The following is a 17,622-nucleotide window of genomic DNA, read 5'->3' on the forward strand; positions in this document are numbered from 1 at the left end:
GTCTGAGTCACAAAGGAGGTTAATGGTGGTGGTAGGGGGTACCCCGAAATCTTGAAGTAGTGAGTAGAGACGACTCTCATCTGTAAAAGGAGAGGACTAACCAAAGTCACACCAGTAGTGACGTGGCCCCATGGCCTTGCCCACAGAGTCAGCTGTCCTTTTGGCACCCAGCTGTCCTAGAGCTGGGTAGGGAGATGATGCCCAGGTAGGTGGGAGGATGGGGCCTGCCTGGCCAGCCCCTCTGCAATGGCTCCTGCAGTAGCAACATCTCCCTGCCAAATCCTCCAGGAGCCCAGCTTGGCCAGGGAGTTCTGGAACTTTCACACTGGCTGTTCCCGCTGCCTAGAGAGCTCTTCCCTGAGAGCAGCGTTCAAGGAAGGCTCCTTCTTCTGGCCTCTTGCCCTCCAGCCGCAGCGGGTGTGTCCCCGCTTCCTGGGCTGGCACCAGCGGGTGTGCCCAGCCTGCACCCTGTACTGTGAGCTTGTCCCTCTGCAAATTGGGGTGTGTCAGATTGGGGAGGACTCTGCCCAGGGCAGTAGGAACTGAAGTGCCCCCTTGAGACTTCTGGTCTGGGCTCTTCGGGAGGATTGAGGGACAGGGGTGTCCTCTCCCTACCCTGCCTCACAACCACCAAGGGCCTTTATTTGGGAGAGGATTCAGGCGCAATCAGCCTGGATGCACCAGCCCCCTGGGGCCAGGTAGAGCTGTAGGTGCCAGGCCGTCCTTTGCTGAGGAAGTTACAAAGATCCTAGGTTTGCAGAGGGAAGCTTGGGTCTCCTTGCTGTGTAGCAAGAGAAGGCAACTCAACCTCTCTGATCTCTTTTCCCATCTGTGAAATGAGCTGGGTTGGTGCAAGGTGCAAATGTAATGATGACTATTTTAGGGTCTTATTCCTGTTCCCCCATGTGGGCTTGACCCCATGAGCCTTGTTTCCTCCCCAGTTGAGTTTACGTGGCCAGTGGCTTGACTCAAGTACGAGCTGTATTTAGTGCACAGCGCTCAGCGGTGCTGGCTCAGCGTGTGTGCAATGGGCGAGTGAGTCAGCCCTGCATCCCCAAACTCTCCTACATCTTCCCTCAAGAGAAGTAATTAATTTAAAGCTCTTCATCTGGTACCTGGCACACGTTCGATGCTACTTGTTAGTGCTGTTTATTACTGGCCTCTGGGGACCAGTGACAAGCAGGCAAGAGTGTCTGTGGTGGGCCTATTCCATTGTCTTGGCCACCCATGACATTGCCATTACCAACACCCACGCCACCTCTGAAACCTCAGCCTTGCTTTCCACCAACCATTCTTCCCATCGAGGCCTCGGTGACCTTGACCCAGCCACTTTCCCATCCATAACCCCCTGCCCCTCTTCATTTCAGTTTTGCCCAGCTTAGATTCTGTGCTTTGTCCCTCCCCTGTGATATTTAGTGGGAAAAGCCCCCTCCTTCCCTGCACTGCCCCTGAGCAGCTGCGTGTAGTTAGAGGAGGAGCCCTCCCACCCCGAGTCCCCCCACACTTATCTCATTTTAAACACCTGGCAGCACATTTCAAGGGGGGCCTAACTGCTCCGGCTGCGCTTCTGTGTCTTGTGTGAGATCCCCTTCAACCAGCCATTCACACCTCCCCTCTTCTCAGCTGCCTACATTCCCGCCCACTTTCTCTCACCTCCTTGAGAAAATAGAAGCAGATTGGGCAGGAACACTCTCCCCTTCCCAGCGACAAATCTGCCGCATCTGGACTCTGTCCTCCTTCCTGTTCATGCAGAGGACTCCTCCCCAGTCCTCAGGGCTGCACTCCTCCATGGACCGCCTTCCTCTCCAGAGCCATCAACTTCTTTCTCCTGCCTGGACCATCGTCATCAGTGTACAACCGTGCCTTCCTCTCTCCCATATAAACAACTCTTCCTTAACTGACTCCCACCCTGTCCTCCCTTTCTGTCACCAGAATTTCCCCAGAGTTCTGTGGTCTCTCTTCCCTTCCCCACCTCTCATTACCTCTTCAAACCACTCTAGTTAGCTTCTGTCTCCACCCCTTGCTTTATGGAAAGTGCTCTAACTGGCATCACCGTGACGTCCTGTTGCTAAATCCAGTAGTTGGGTTCAGCCTCTCCCAGCATTCGGCACAGTGGGGCACCCCTCCTTCCACCCTGGGCTCCCCAACACCACCTAGTTTCCTTTCTCCTTTGCCAGCGGCTGCTGCTCTGCTCAGCTTCTATCTAAATTGCGGGTTTCCTTGGGCACTTCTCTTACCTCCATACATGCTCAGCCAGCCTCGTGACCATAGATCATCTCTCTCCCACTGACTTCAAAATCCATTTCTGCAGCCCTGAGCTCTGGATTCATTTCCGATTGACGATTTGATGTCTCCATGTGGAGACAAAGATCATGTGACTTGTTCTGGCCAGTGAAATGCAAGGGGAAGTGCCATCGCCACCATACTCACTCTTCCCTTTTCCATATAAAAGGGTGACCAGCAATGATCCACACAGAGGCTGCTCCATCAGTCTGGGTCTCAGAGAGATGGTATGAAATAGAGCCACAGCTGACCCACAATAGACATGAGAAATGTGTGCTGTATTAAGTGACAGATTGGAGGGGTTGTTACCATAGCATAACCTAGCCTAGCCTGACTACTGCATGTGCCTTGCAGGATTGTAGGTAACAATTCTAGAAACTGTTCTAGAATTATCTGCAGGAAGATGGGCCCAGCACAACTGTACAGTGGGGAAGACAGGCCTTGCTGGAAATACAGTGGAGCCCCAGCTCACTGGAGCCAGATTCTAAGTAGTTACCAAATTTGCCCTTGAATGTTCCTTAACCACTTCTGTATGAGCTTTGACTATAGTGGATAGCCACAGATGAACGTGCACAGCGACTTTAGCCGACAGCCGTGATATGAAGGCGCACAGATGAGCATCCACTTTAGCGTTAATAACAAAACTTCTACAACAGTACTCCAAATTGAGGCAATACAACCCTTGTACTGCATCAGATAATCTTATGCAGCCGGGCGTGGTGGCTCACGCCTGTAATCCTAGCACTCTGGAAGGCTGAGGCGGGTGGATTGCTCGAGGTCAGAAGTTCGAAACCAGCCTGAGCAAGAGCGAGACCCCGTCTCTACTATAAATAGAAAGAAATTAATTGGCCGACTAATATATATGTAAAAAATGAGCCGGGCATGGTGGCGCATGCCTGTAGTCTCAGCTACTCAGGAGGCTGAGGCAAAAGGATCTCTTGAGCCCAGGAGTTTGAGGTTGCTGTGAGTGAGGCTGACGCCATGGCACTCACTCTAGTCTGGGCAATAAAGTGAGACTCTGTCTCAAAAAAAAAAAGAAAATCTCATGCGTTTTAGAGAAAGACATTTTCCAGCACCTTACAATAGTGATAAAACAAGGAAAAATCCATTAAGAAGATGTATTGTATGCTCAAAAATAATAAAAGGCGTAGTACTAGATACTATTGTAAACAATGTAATGTTGGCCTATGTGTAGCCCCATGCTTGGAAATTTATCATAAAGAATAAAATTTATCGTAATATTCAAAAACTTGCCTTATTTCTTTATGATATGAGTGAAATAAAACTACAATTTTGAATTGACTTTTCTAAATTTTCATTTATCAAAACACAATTGTGAACATTTAAAAATAACATAATAAAAACATATATGTATATGTTACCTATTCTGATTTACATTACAAGCAAAGCTGCCTGTAAAGTAAAACAAGCTTTCAGTGCTTTAAAGCTTTCCTCATCACACAAGAGCAAAACGGATGCGGCGTCAATGCACAGCACAAACTATCGTGCAGACTATGAGTGCTGGCTGTGGGCAAGGTTTTGCGGCCGGTGAGCACCGTACCGAAGTGGTTAAATTGCCCACAAAATATAGAAGAGTGTGATTTTCTGATAAAGTTCAGCACAGCCTATTTTTCTCCAGCACTGGAACAAATAAATGGCTTTTCTTTGGGTAAATACCAGTGAAAGTCATTGATTTAAGGACCCCTTTTATTTATTTATTCATTTATTTTTTGAAACAGAGTCTCACTTTGTTGCCCAGGCTAGAGCGAGTGCCATGGTGTCAGCCTAGCTTACAGCAACCTCAAACTCCTGGGCTCAAACAATCCTACTGCCTCAGCCTCCCGAGTAGCTGGGACTACAGGCATGCACCACCATGCTCGGCTTTACTTTTTCTATATATATTAGTTGGCCAATTAATTTCTTTCTATTTATAGTAGAGGCGGGGTCTTGCTCTTGCTCAGGCTGGTTTCGAACTCCTGACCTTGAGCAATCTGCCTGCCTCGGCCTCCCAGAGAGCTAAGATTATAGGCGTGAGCCACCGCACCTGGCCTAAGGACTCCTTTTATAAGAAAAATCTGTCTTTCAACAGCAAACTCACACTTAGCATGGTAAGATGCTGTTTACCAAGTCAAGTTCCTCTTCTTCACAGGCCCACAACTAATCTGTATTTCCCAGCCTCCCTTGCACTTATGACAACTCATATGTCGCCAATGGGGTGGGAATGGGAGTGGTAAATGCCGATCCCCTGCCTTCTCATGAAAACCTGCCCCATGCAATCCTCCATGCACACGTCCTTCCACGTGCACGGTGCAAGCAAGCAGGGCAATCCTGGAAGCCACACATGGAAAACAGAGGAACTACAACATGGGAGTTGCCTGAGCCCCTGAATCACCACTTGCAGGAAAGTTGCCTGCCAGTCAGGAGCACCGGATTAAGATTTAACATGAGTTAGAAGTAAATTTCTGTCCTGTGCGAGGCACTGAACATCTTGCAGGTTGTTACAATAGTTAGGGTTACCTTGAATCCCAGTGCGAGAGCCCCAGAAGACTCACGACCACCCGAGGGAACAGCAGATTCATGGTGCCCATCTCGTGCCCTCTCCGAATCTCTGCCCCTGAGCGGAATGAACACGTGGGATTTCTTGGATGGTGACTATTCATTCAGTCTGGAAGCATATAGCTGAATTCCAGAAAGTTTTTACTGCACATATGTGACTCCACTGTATTCCCCAGATCAAACAGTGACTGCAAGACCCAGTTCAGCCCAGACTTCCTCCACTGCTCACCTCCACCAGCTCAGACGCTACTTGGTCCTGGGCTGCAAACACAGGCTCTGTGCTCTGCAAGTTCCCCTTGAGCTCAGTTCAGCCACTGGACCTGGCACTAGTCCTGGAGGGGGAGGAGGCTCAGAAGCCCTTCTGTGTGTCTTCAGTGCTGGTCCTTCCGGCCTCAGGACCCTCAGGCGAGAGGGGAAGGTGCTCACACTCTCCTCCCCAATGCTCTCTCTTGTTGAGATCACATACAGCTGGGTTTACATAACTTAGGGACTTCCGAGGTCACTGTAAATGGTTAGGACCAAATAGTCCAGAAGCCAGTCGGGCACTGGGAGCCAGCTGGGTAGAGGGCTACCTGCTCTGGGGCTGGAGCCAGTGCTCAGAGGACACATCTCGTGGAGGGCAGAGTGGACGGGAAGGAAAAAGGCTGTGAGCAGGAGTTGGGAGGGCACCTTATTCCAGTCTCCCACCTTGACCTGGAGCGGGCGGGGCAGGGAGCTGCATGAAGCATCAGAAGCGCACCTCGGCTTTGTGTACCAGCATCTTCGTCAAGCACAAATCCGTCCCTGCCGCTGCCCTGCTTCCAGCCCTTCAGTGTTCATCCTACAAGTGCCCCCCAAAGCAGTGTGAGGTGATTTACAGCAGCATTGTTCATGGTGGCAGGACCTGGTTAAAACGATCATGAGTGGCACTCTATGCCGAGGTGGAACTGCTGCCATGGGAAAGGTTAGGAGCACAGGCCCCAGAGCCAAACTAGCCAGGCTGTGCCTCTCAGGGCCTGCGAGTCCTCTCTGGAGAACAGGCACCATAATAGAATTGTCCTATTGAATAGTACCCAACACAATGCAGCTGTGAGAGTCACACTAATGTATGTAATAGCACTTAGAACGGCAGTAGCTTGTGTTAGCAGCAAAACAGGACGTACAGAAAATGGATTTTATTTATTATTTTTTTTTGAGACAGTCTCACTCTCTTGCATGGGCTAGAGTGCCGTGGCATCAGCCTAGCTCACAGCAACCTCAAACTCCTGGGCTCAAGCAATCCTTCTGCCTCAGCCTACCAGGTAGCTGGGACTATAGGCACGCGCCACCAGGCCCAGCTAATTTTTTTCTATTTTGACTTGTTTGGCTAATTTCTTTCTATTTTTATTAGAGATGGGGTCTCGCTCTTGCTTAGGTTGGTCTCAAACTCCTGAGTTCAAGCAATCCTCACTCCTCAGCCTCCCAGAGTGCTAGGATCACAGGTGTGAGCCACTCTACTTGGCCAAATTTTATTTTATTTTTATTTATTTATTTATTTTTGAGACAGAGTCTCACTTTGTTGCCCAGGCTAGAGTGAGTGCCGTGGCGTCAGCCTAGCTCACAGCAACCTCAATCTCCTGGGCTCAGCGATCCTACTGCCTCAGCCTCCCAAGTAGCTGGGACTACAGGCATGTGCCACCATGCCCGGCTAATTTTTTGTATATATATTTTTAGTTGGTCAATTAATTTCTTTCTACTTTTGGTAGAGACGGGGTCTCCCTCAGGCTGGTTTCGAACTCCTGACCTTGAGCAATCCGCCCGTCTCGGCCTCCCAAAGTGCTAGGATTACAGGCGTGAGCCACTGCGCCCGGCCAAATTTTATTTTTTGAGACGAGGTCTAGGTCTCGCAATGTTGCCCAGGCTCATCTTGAACTCCTGGCCTCAAGTGATCCTCTTGCCTTGGCCTCCCAAATAGATGGGGTTACAGGCACAAGCCACCGAGCCAGGCTAAAATTGAATCTTCAAATGTAGAAACATAGAGTCCAAATACCACCCCAGCTGGTTTCTTCTGCCTCATCTCCCACCAGCTCTCTACCCTGCAATTCCCCAGCACTAGATGTTCCAGCCACATCAATCTAGATCTATTTCAATTGCTACAACTGCCCAGGGTGCTCTCTGGCCTCCTTGCCTTTGTGTGCTGTTCCCTCAGCCAAGTCAGTCCTCTCCTCTGCACTGACCTCTTCCTCCCAATCCCTACCAACCTTCCATTTGAGATGCCCACCCCTTCACCAAAACTTAAGATGCTGTGGCATCTTCTACTCCCACTCCCCAACAAGCACCTTCGTAAGTGTGTCATTATGCTCTTACCGTCTCCCTCTGTCTCCTCGCCAACCTCATTATCTCCAAGGGGCTGGGAAGCCAGCTGCCCAGTTCTTACTGAATCCCCTGGGCCTAGCGCAGGAGTTGAGGCTCAGTACACATCTGATCAATTTTAGCTCTCCTGGACATGAGTGCCTCTTGGCTATTATGAGGATAAAATGAGTAACATCTGCAAAATAGCCCCCGGCACAGGGTCTGGCATATGGTAAACCCAACACACTGTAGTTTCAAAAGCTCAGGTGGTAGGGGTGCTATTAAGGACAGATGCCCAGAACAACGCCACAAAGAAGGAAGAGTGATTCTCAACGTCATTGGGAGGGAGAGTCACCTGGACTTTATTAAAATTGCAGACTTCTGGGCCATCCCTAGAGATTCTGACTCTGAAGGTCTGGTACAGGGTCCAGGAAGGTGCATTTTTTCTTAACATTTATTTATTTTTTTCAGCATATTATTGGGGTACAAATGTTAAGGTTACGTATATTGCCCTTGCCCCCCAATGACAGTGCATTTTTAAGAAATATTCTCCAGGTGGTCTAAGGGACTACATGTTGAGAAACCAGCTGATCTTTTCATAAATATTTATTAAGCAGATATGCCAGGTTAAGGCTGGTCTTCATTCTAGGATAGAGAAGGAAACAAGAAAAGTCTGTGTGCTCATGGAGTTTACATTCTAGTGGGGGTAGAAAATATTAAGAATACAAATAAATGTAGACAGCCAGTGACATAAAGCAGGTGGGTGGCACGAAATCCTCTGAGGTCACCGTGTAGTGACAGGAAGAAGTGAGACAGCAAACAACTAGAGGAAAAGCATCCAGATGGATCTTCCCTTTCTCCCAAGCTCCATTCAACCCAGGACCTGATCCAAAAGGAAACTGAGTCCAGAATAATGAAGCGCCTGCCTTTATTACTGAGGCTTCCAGGGCCAGGGTAGACAGGACAGAGGAGACCGCAACAGGGAAGGATCCAGATTGCCCCTTCCCTCTCAGGCTTCCTCGAGCCAGGGGCAGAAGTCTGACTCCTCTGCCTTTGGGGAAATCTGGCCCCTACACTATTTCCCTTACTCAAGTGTCCCTAAAACTCAGGCCAAGCCAGACGCCATGGTCTGGCTGAGCCAGCAGGATGGGACAGTGCCTGGTCCTCAGACTGGCCTCCTGGCACCCAAGGAGCACTACCTATAGGGGCAGGGCCTCCTGAGCACCCATCCTGATTTGAAGCCAAAGTCCTTGAGGACCCCAGGGATGGGACTGGTCCTTGGGATTACAGAGAATGTGACATCACCCAAGAGAGGCTGACCCGCATCCCAGCAGGCTGGACAACACATTAGGAATATGTTGAGACTGGGACCTCCTACGAGGAGCAAGGGAGCCGTGTGGCGCAGTGAGACTCCCAGGGCAGGTGGGCAGCCAGGGACCAATGGTTCCAGGGTCACTTCTTCTTGGCACGGTCTGCCATGTCCAGGGCAGCCATGTTGCGGGCGGCTGTGATCAGGTGGATGACGCTGATGATGGACTTGAGCAAGGTGATGGGGGCAGTGATCCAGAGGCCCATTCGGAAAAGGCCCACGGAGCCAACTGCAGGGAAGGCAACAGGGAAGTGAGGGGCCCAGGGGAGGGGACCTTCATTTCCCCCCCGGCAGGCCAGAACCCCCTCCCACCCTCCTGGCCATCCCTCATCGCCTACCTAAAGGTCCCTCGGAGAAATGCAACAGGTAGAGGAGGCAGTAGAAGAGCTCGTTTCCAGCACACAGGGTGAACAGAGCAGGCTGCATACACAGCAAAAGGCTGCTTAAGCAAGAGACAGGGTGGCGTGCCACCCCACCCCCATGAGACCCGCCACCATCAAGCGGGGGCAGAGGTGTGTCTCAGCAAATTATTTCTTTTTAAAGTCCTTTCAGAGGCTGCCTATGCTCCCGGAATAGAGCTCACACTGGTCCTGCAGACCTCTCTGGCTTCTCTCGTCCTCCCTCCCTTCTCCCTCCAGCCACTCAGTTCCTCCTCCCTGGGTGCACAGGGACCTATTCCCACTTGCTGCCTGGAGCAACTCACAGCCCTCCCCACCAGTCCTCCTCCCCCATGCCCAGGACTTCCCATAAGCTGAATGGATGAGGGCGGGGCAGGAAATGCTCACCCTCGAGGTGTAGTAGATCCGAAGCACCGGATTCCCAGAAAGGTCGATCATCTTGTGACTCTCACTGCCCCGGACCACAGAACTTGGGGAGGAAACGGGGGTCTATGAGCGTTCCTGACCACTGCCATCCACCTGATCCTCACGCCAGCCCTGTGTGGCAGGTGCTGGGATCGCCCCTACTGGGGCACAGCTGAGGACTAGTATTTTGCTGAAAGCCACAGGGTTACCTAGCTGGGGGCAGAGTCAGCATTCAAACGCCATATTCAGAAGCCCCCATGCCCCTTGCTATGTGCTGTCACTCATTTGGAATCCTAGAATATCCAGCCAGAAGGGTCTTAGGAATTGCTTAATCCAACCGTAACCATGACTGAAGGTTGGCTGGGCATGGCGGCTCACGCCTTTAATAGGCTGAGGCAGGAGGATAGTTCAAGGTCAGGAGTTCAAGATCAGCCTGAGCAATAGACACCTGTCTCTACTAAAAATAGAAAGAAATTAGCTGGACAAATAAAAATATACAGTCCCAGCTACTTGGGAGGCTGAGGCAGAAGGATTGCTTGAGTCCAGGAGTTTGAGGTTGCTGTGAGCTAGCCTGATGCCATGGCACTCTAGCCCAAGCAACAGAGCAAGACTCTGTCTCAAAAAAAAAAAAAAAAAAAAAAAAAGACTGGAGCTCATCAGAGATGGACAGGATTTGCCCAGGGTCTTTCAACAAAGTGGAGCTAAAAAGGAGACCTCCCAAGACCCCTGAAACCACCCAGACACCCTTCCATCCATTCTCACCCCTCCCCCTTACTGTAGTGTCTCTAACTGGTCAATACCCCCAGAATTGCAGCAGACCTGTGCAGGTGCAGCCAGTGACTGGCGACATCCAAGCTCATACTGAGCTGGAAGAGAAGTGTGGCTCGAGGGTACAGAAGGGCCAGGTTGACCAACAGACACATGGTGGAGCAGCGGTCCGTTAGCATGTCCAGCATGGCTCCAAACCGAGTTCCTGAAAAAACAGGGACTGTTAGGTGGGAAGGGGCTGCTAGGGAACAGTGGGTGCTGGACAGGTGCTCATATCTGGCACATTGCTCTGATGCAGAATCTAAAAAAAGACTCAAAATGTGCATGTGCATAGGGCCAGGGTCACCATGATATGAAATGAGATGGCATGAGAGTGTGGAGGGAACAGTGTAGGGGGATGGGGTAGGAAAACTATCTCCACAATTGATCACAACCCCAGAACCAAGGCTCCAGGGTAAGACAAAGAGGCTTGATGTCTTAGGAGAAGTCTTAGAGGTGGGTCATGAGGACAAATTAAAGAATCAGTCAACCCTCTAGAAGCCATCTCCATTCCCTCTCCATGCTCCCTTTGAACATGCCTTCTAGAATCCCTAATGCTTGTGCTGGGCACACAGTAGGTCCCCAGTAAACACCTGTTGAATAGATTTTTATTCAAAGAGACCTCCAGCAGTGCCACAGCCATGTCCAGTTTGGCTAACCCACACCCCTCCCAAGCAATGTATTCTCAAAAGCGAGCTTTAATGCCTTCTGCTACAAAACCAGGCCATTCTGTTCTGCTTTCTATAGAGATGGGAATGACAGCCCTGTGCCTCTGAGGTCCTGAGAAGGCAGGAAAAGGGGGCAGAGGGTTTCTGGACCCCAAGGCTGGCTGGGAGGGGGTGTCTGTCACCTTGATTAAGGGCTCGAGCAGCATGTCCATCGAAAGCGTCCAGAAGGCAGCTGAGCAGGTAGAAGGAGGAGGCCGTGAGGGGGCAGCAGGGCATGAAGTAGAAAGAAATGATGGCGAAGACAATCCGGGCATAACCTTAGAATGGGATGCGGGGAGACAGGGCGGGATCAGGGAGCCCGCCAAGGCCCCTTGCTCTCCCCTCCGGCCCTGAGACGCGGGCAGCACTCACCGATGAGGTTAGGCACGAACAGGAAGATATTTTCGCCTGCCATCGCGGCCACCACCTTGCCACCCCGGGCCCGCTCTGGAAGTGCCAGCGCCGTCCCAGCGCCGCTGTGCAGCCTCACCCTCCCGCCGCCGCGCCACCTGCGCACTGTACGCCGCTGCCCCGGCCGGGCCCCAGATGTTCAAGCTCGCAGAGGGCCGGAGCATTGGCCGACCGAGATATGCACGGGGCGAAGGGTGCGCACACCCCGCCCTTCCAGCGGGCAGCCCCTCCCCGCCGCCCGTCCAGCGGGAGCTCCCGCCTCCCAGCAGCGGTCCTGCTGCTCCAGCTGGGCTTGGCTTCCGGGCACCTGCTCTTCTGCGATCGTCCAGGCAAAATTGGAGAAAGGAAAAAGCAGCTTTAAAAATGGCTGCGGCCCCTTTAAGACCTGCCCGCTTCCTCTTCCTTTTCCTCCCTCCGCCCCTTTCCGTCGGCTCGTACCAAGCACAGAGGGAGGGAGAACGATCGACGCCGAGCAACGATCGACGCCGAGCAACGAAGGAAACGAAACGGAAAGAGCAAAAGAGAAAGAGACCTAGAAGAGTGAGTCTCTGCTTTCCTTTTCACGGAGGGTCTGACTTCCTGGAGACAAAGATAAGGCGATAAGATTCTGCCCTCCTGAGTCTTTGCATCCCCGAGAGCCGAGGCTATTTAGTACAGTCCACGGCTCTTGTCCCCGCCCCCTAAGTCGCCGGCCTCCTTTGCCCTTGCCAGCCCCAGGCTGCGAAGCGCCGGCTAGAGGGGCCGGAGAGCGGCCCAGGGCGCGGTTGCTGCCTGTGTTCCCCTAGTGGCGGGAGGATCAGGTCCCAGGCTCCAGCCTACGTAATCTTCCCAGACTTCTCTAGCTTCTGGCACTTGGCTCAGTGCCCCCCAAGAAGCGACCTGGAGGGGTACAGAGGTCGGAGGAGCGAACGGGGCACGCTAGGGATAATGCTCCAGTCTTTAGTTCTAGAACCCCTAATCTCCTAGCAACGGGGCTGTGGAACATCCACAAATAGCAAGGTTTTTATAGCTCCGGGTAGCGGGTAGCGCGCCGCACCGCCTCCCCCTTTTCCTTGCCTTTCTCCCCAGCTCCCACTCCCCGTCCCCCGCGACCTGTAACGGGGCCCCTTAGACCTCCTCATCTCCCACCTTGCCAAGTAGCCCAAGATTTCAACCCATCTGCCAGGTCTGGGCGGCAAGTCGGCTGCCTTGGCTTGGGAAGGGCCCTGGGAGGGAAGAAGGAGGGCCCTCAGGGTGAAATGGGGAGAGGTGGATGTGGGGGTTCCCCCTCCCTCTCGAAGATGTGAGCCAACAATTTCCCCCCCACCAGAAAGAGAACAGAGACAGCGGGATATTTCATCTAAAAGCCTTGTTTAAATCTGGGCCTGGGGATGGGTTCTGGGAGGATGTGGGCTGGTTTCTCAGCCTGACACAGGCTTTGACTGTTCCCAGGGGCATGGCATCCACATCTACCAGGAATGAGGAGAAAAAGGGCAGCTGGCAGCCTCAAGCTGTATCCTCCTCCAGTGGAGGTCGGGTGAGAACCGAAGGGGAGCTCTAGAGGAGGGAGCGTAATCAAATGAGGAGCTCCTAGGCAGAGGCGCCCAATCCCAGGGCAGAGCTGCAATCTACCCTAAACCTTGAGCCCTTAGGCCCAGACCCATAGCCCTCAGCACTAGGCCATGAGGACCCAAAGACTGCCCTCCCCTCCCCCCAACTCAGGTCCAGGGCCTTCTAGCTAAATTTCAAGACTCAACCCTCTAATACTAGGGCTCTTTGGAGCCAGAGCTCCCTGCCTGGAAACTTCCAGCCCCAGGATCCGCATGTAGCAGGTCCCAGGCTGAGCCCCTCTGACTTTTCCTTTCACAGAAGGTTTCAGTATCTCGTTCTGAGGAATTCCTGACCCGGATCAGCACTGAACTTGCAGATGAGGCCTTGTTTTGGGCCCGCCGCCATGTGAACCCTGTGCCCATTAAGGAAAAGCAGACACAAGACCAAGGGACTCAGATGTCCAGACATGGTGACCCCCACCTCAGGACCACTGTGTCAAGAGACCCTCCCATGTGCCTAATTCCCGTCCCTGGCCCACTTCTAACCCTAGCTGACCTGTCCAGGAATCTGGGCCCAGCAACCTAACCCATGGCCAGTCCTGAACCCCACGCAGAGCCCCCACCCACTAACCCAGCACCTAGTCCTCACTGCTGGCCAGGAATCCCCTCAGCCCTTCCCGCTCCAGCCACATCTCTTTCTGCCATGGGGATAGTCATTTCTCTGACTGGGGCCTCCGCTTCCAGGGTTCTTCACCAAGACCCGAGCCACAGACACCCGGTGAGTGAGACTTCATGGGTTATGCCCTTTGTCCCGGGAGAAAGATGAGAAGCCTGTAGGGGAGAGAGCAAGGGTTTGACAACATGCTAGCAGGGTAGGGGGAATTTTGAACCATGCAGTTGTATTCTATTCTGCCCTGACGCTCAAATTCAGAGTTCTCAGCCCTCTCTCCTCTCTTCTGCCATCTCCAGCTCCGACCGAAACCGTACCCGCACCAAGGGACACCTTCTGCCCTCCTCTCGTGAAAAGGTATGTACAGGATCCATGGATGACAAGGCCACTCAGTGGTAACCAAACCTTTCAAGTTTGTACTATGTGTCAGTCCCTGTCTTAGGAGCTTGGGACACAGTAATAAATGATACAGTCTCAACGCTTGAAGACCTCACAGTTCAGTGTGGGGACAGACAAGTCAATGGCCAATTACAAGATAATATGGACACGTGCCCATGATAGAAATGGGAACAATGAGAAGAATACTTATCCCAGCCTCAATTGGGACAGGAAGGGTAGATAAATGGATGGGTAGATATATGGATGAATGGATAGATGGGGAATGGTGGATGATGAATGGATGAGTGGGGGACAGGGGTTGGATGGGTGAATGGAAGATGGAAGGATAAAAGAATGTGAAAGGAAGGAAAGGAATCATGGAACTTCTTGAAGAAGGTGACACCTAAAGAAAGAATTTTCCAGAAAGAAAGGGCTGGCAGGGGGATCCAGGCAGTAGGGGTTGCATGAGCAAAGGCAGAGATGAGTCTCTACAGAGAAAGTGTGAACCTGTGTGTGTGAGTGTGTGTGAGTGTGTGTGTGTGTGTGTATGTGTGTGTAGGACAGGGAGAGGTGGGACTGAAATCAGTTTAGCTGCTGGAGCTGGTAGGCAAGGTAGGCAGAGACTGACCACGACAGACCACTATGTGTGCCTTCTTAAGATCCTTGGACATCTCCCTACAGGTAAGGAGCCATTGGAGAGTTTGAGCCAGGGTGGTTGGAATTTTAGGTCAGTCACTTTTGTGGCAAGTAAAGACAGTGACCTGGAAAGGGCAGACTCTGGAGGCTGGTTAGAAATTATTTCAAAGAGACCAAGCTAGAGACGATTAGGTCCTAGGTTATCACAGTAATAGTAGAGGGGGTACATAAGAGAAAAAGACCAGGAAGATTGACAAGTTTGGTAGTTGATACCATGTTTCCCTGAAAATAAGACCTACCCAGGCTGGACGCTGTGGCTCACACCTGTAATCCTAGCACTCTGGGAGGCCAAGGCGGGTGGATTGCTTGAGGTCAGGAGTTCGAAACCAGCCTGAGCAAGAGCGAGACCTCACCTCTACTATAAATAGAAAGAAATTAATTCTAATATATATAGAAAAAATTAGCTGGACATGGTGGTGCATGCCTGTAGTCCTAGCTACTTGGGAGGCTGAGGCAGAAGGATTGCTTATGCCCAGGAGTTTGAGGTTGCTGTGAGCTAGGCTGATGCCACGGCATTCACACTAGCCTGGGCATCAAAGCGAGACTCTGTCTCAAAAAAAAAAAAAAAAAACAACCTACCCATAAAATAAGCCCTAGCAGGATTTCTAATTATTTGTGCAATATAAGCCCTACCCTGAAAATAAGACCTAGTGATGGGCGTGGCTACGCAGTGTACTGCACAACCCACGCATTTCGTGACGGATCAGTAAAGAAGATGAGCAGCCCTTCTCATCTTCCCCATGAGAGCTCTATTGCCCTACATGAGAGATTGGGGCCAATGGTTCTAAAGGAAATAGAGTCGCAAGAAATTCAGAATGGAATTCGGGGTTTGGAGAGTTACAATGATGTTCCAGAAGAAGATGACTTAACTATGTTTGAATAAATGTAGATTGTTGTACCATACTTAAAAAAAATAACACATCCCCTGAAAATAAGCCCTAGGGTGTCTTCTTGAGGAAAAATAAATATAAGACCCTGTCTTATTTTGGGGGAAACACAGTAGAAATGGCAGGAGGGAGAAAGGAGTCATAAGACTGCCAGGTTTCTGACTGCAGAATCAAAGTCTGATCATGTCCTGTTTCTGCTCAGAGCTCTACAATTGCTTCCCATTTCAGAGTAAAGGGCAAAGTCCTTCAGTGGTTTACAGGGCCCTATATGGTCACCTCCTGTCCCCAGCCCACTGTCTCCCTGCTCTCATTGTCTGTAACTGCTCTCCTGTTTCCCCCACTCCTCCACACCCACCTTCTCATTCTTCCTGGCATGTGGCAGGCATACTCTTGCCTTTGGACACATTGGGTTTGAGGTGCTCATGGGAACTCCAGGTGGAAATACCCTGTAGCAGTTGGAAATACGGGTTTGAAACAAGGGAGAGGCCTGGACTGGTGAGAGAGAGCTGATCTGGAGGTTAGCAGGGCGGCGCTGACAGTTGAAGAGTAGGTGTGTGGTTGCCCCATGGGGGCGGGTTTGTATAGAGTGAGCAGGAACAGAAAGCTGAGGATGGAGCCCCAGAGAACCTCTCCATGTGAGAGGCTGGCAGAGGAGGAGAGAGGGGTTCACGAAGGCAGAGAAGAAACTGACAGTCAGCAAATGTTTACCGAGTGTCTATTACATGCCAGGTCCATCAAGCCCTGGGACTAGTTGGATAGGCATTTCTCTGATTTGTGCCACTGTAATACAGTTGAGAATAAACCACTGTACTTGTCCTCAAGGAGCTGACATTCTAGTGCCTTTGGCACATTTGAACTCTCCCAATGGGGTTTTGGTATTAGAAGCAGCTTGAAGTAGCAGAAAAGCCTGGGCCGTAATAGCTAATCTGCTACTTTTTTTTTTTTTTTTTTTTTGAGACAGAGTCTGGCTCTGTAGCCCTAAGTAGTGTGCCGTGGCGTCAGCCTAGCTCACAGCAACCTCAAATTCCTGAGCTCAAGTGATCCTTCTGCCTCAGTCTTCCAAGTAGCTGGGACTACAGGCATGCGCCACCATGCCCAGCTAATTTTTGCCATATATTTTTAGTTGTCCAGCTAATTTCTTTCTATTTTTTTAGTAAATACAGAGTCTCACTCTTGCTCAGGCTGGTCTTGAACTCCTGAGCTCAAACGATCCTCCTGCCTCAGCCTCACTAATATGCTATCAGCTTGATAGCATCATACAGGTTGCTTCCCACCACCCGATCTATCAGGATGCTCTCTGTGAGGGCTTTGTCTGTCCATCCAGTACGTTTTCCCCCCTTTCCCAAATAGTAATGGATTGAGGATTTCATCCTGAGTTAACACCTTCCCCTCATCCACCTGCCAGACCCCAGGACTTTTCCTTCCTTAAGAAAGAATGTGGAAGCCTACAGATCTTGAATGGTAGGACATTGTAGCTGGTCAAAAATGTTGAGTGGGGGAATGGGTGAGTGGATGAGATGGTAGGTAAATGGGGGAATAAATGGATAAATTCACTGAAAATGTATTAAGCACAGTGTGTCAACATTGCACTAGGGGTGGAGTGTCACTGTGGAAAAAAAATAGAGTCCTTGTGCTCAAGACGTTTAAATGGGGGGTGAGCAATTAAATGGAAGAGAGGTGAGTGGGTGGGTGGATGGATAAGGGATAGATGGATGGGCAGATGGATGGGAAGTGATGGATAGATGTGTGGATGAATGGATAGAAGAAGGTGGGTGGATGGGTAGATATATGGGTGAATGGATAGATGGTGAATGGTGGATGATGAATGCATGACTGTTGGACAGGGCTTGGATGGGTGGGTGGAGGATGGAGGGATAAAAGAATGTGAGCCTTGGGTCTACAGAGTCAAAAGGCTCTTAATCTCTGCTGGGGAGCTCTTCCTAATAGCTTGACATCTGGAGGATGAGCCCAACCCTCTTTGGTGTTACTCTTGGTCTCTCATGTCCTCTCCCATTTTGTCCCTAGAGCATTCTTCAAAACTCTTTTGCAACTCGTTAAACACCAGTTTTGGGGGGGACTTCTGGTCATGGGCAGCATCACCCTGAAGCCTCCAAAGTGTTCTGGAACCATCACACCACTCTCCACCCTCAGCCAGCAAGGACACCGCCAGGAGTAAAGGCGTCAATAAAGAGGCAGGGATCCTCCCCTCTCACCGA

General features: G+C 51.1%; 2 protein-coding genes across 9 annotated transcripts; one reads left to right on the plus strand and one right to left on the minus strand.

The window, feature by feature from the left end:
* Window positions 1-7,740: 7,740 nt before the first annotated feature.
* Window positions 7,741-11,657, minus strand: CDIPT (CDP-diacylglycerol--inositol 3-phosphatidyltransferase). Of its 2 annotated transcripts, none has more exons than XM_020281538.2 (6): window positions 11,208-11,657; window positions 10,979-11,113; window positions 10,141-10,294; window positions 9,304-9,385; window positions 8,857-8,938; window positions 7,741-8,747 (listed from the first exon to the last, which is right to left on the minus strand). In XM_020281538.2, the coding sequence occupies exons 1-6, from the start codon at window positions 11,248-11,250 to the stop codon at window positions 8,602-8,604; spliced, it is 642 nt and encodes a 213-aa protein (XP_020137127.1). In that variant the 5' UTR covers window positions 11,251-11,657; the 3' UTR covers window positions 7,741-8,601. The 2 variants fall into 2 exon arrangements, with proteins under 2 accessions (XP_020137127.1, XP_012619716.1); XM_012764262.3 differs by having other exon boundaries at window positions 10,979-11,028; window positions 11,208-11,656.
* Window positions 11,658-11,911: 254 nt separating this feature from the next.
* Window positions 11,912-17,622, plus strand: LOC109729591 (putative protein T-ENOL). 7 transcript variants are annotated; one of them, XR_012913540.1, is made up of 7 exons: window positions 12,203-12,411; window positions 12,678-12,762; window positions 13,095-13,245; window positions 13,520-13,553; window positions 13,745-13,802; window positions 16,757-16,867; window positions 17,432-17,622. XR_012913540.1 is itself a non-coding variant. In XM_075995435.1 (7 exons), the coding sequence occupies exons 2-6, from the start codon at window positions 12,682-12,684 to the stop codon at window positions 16,833-16,835; spliced, it is 348 nt and encodes a 115-aa protein (XP_075851550.1). In that variant the 5' UTR covers window positions 12,203-12,411; window positions 12,678-12,681; the 3' UTR covers window positions 16,836-16,867; window positions 17,432-17,622. The 7 variants fall into 7 exon arrangements, 6 of the variants coding, with proteins under 6 accessions (XP_075851548.1, XP_075851549.1, XP_075851547.1 ...); XM_075995435.1 differs by having other exon boundaries at window positions 16,812-16,867; XM_075995433.1 differs by lacking the exons at window positions 12,203-12,411; window positions 16,757-16,867 and adding an exon at window positions 11,912-12,133.

The sequence above is a fragment of the Microcebus murinus genome, chromosome 19, assembly GCF_040939455.1.
Source record: "Microcebus murinus isolate Inina chromosome 19, M.murinus_Inina_mat1.0, whole genome shotgun sequence".
Taxonomy (NCBI): domain Eukaryota; kingdom Metazoa; phylum Chordata; class Mammalia; order Primates; family Cheirogaleidae; genus Microcebus; species Microcebus murinus.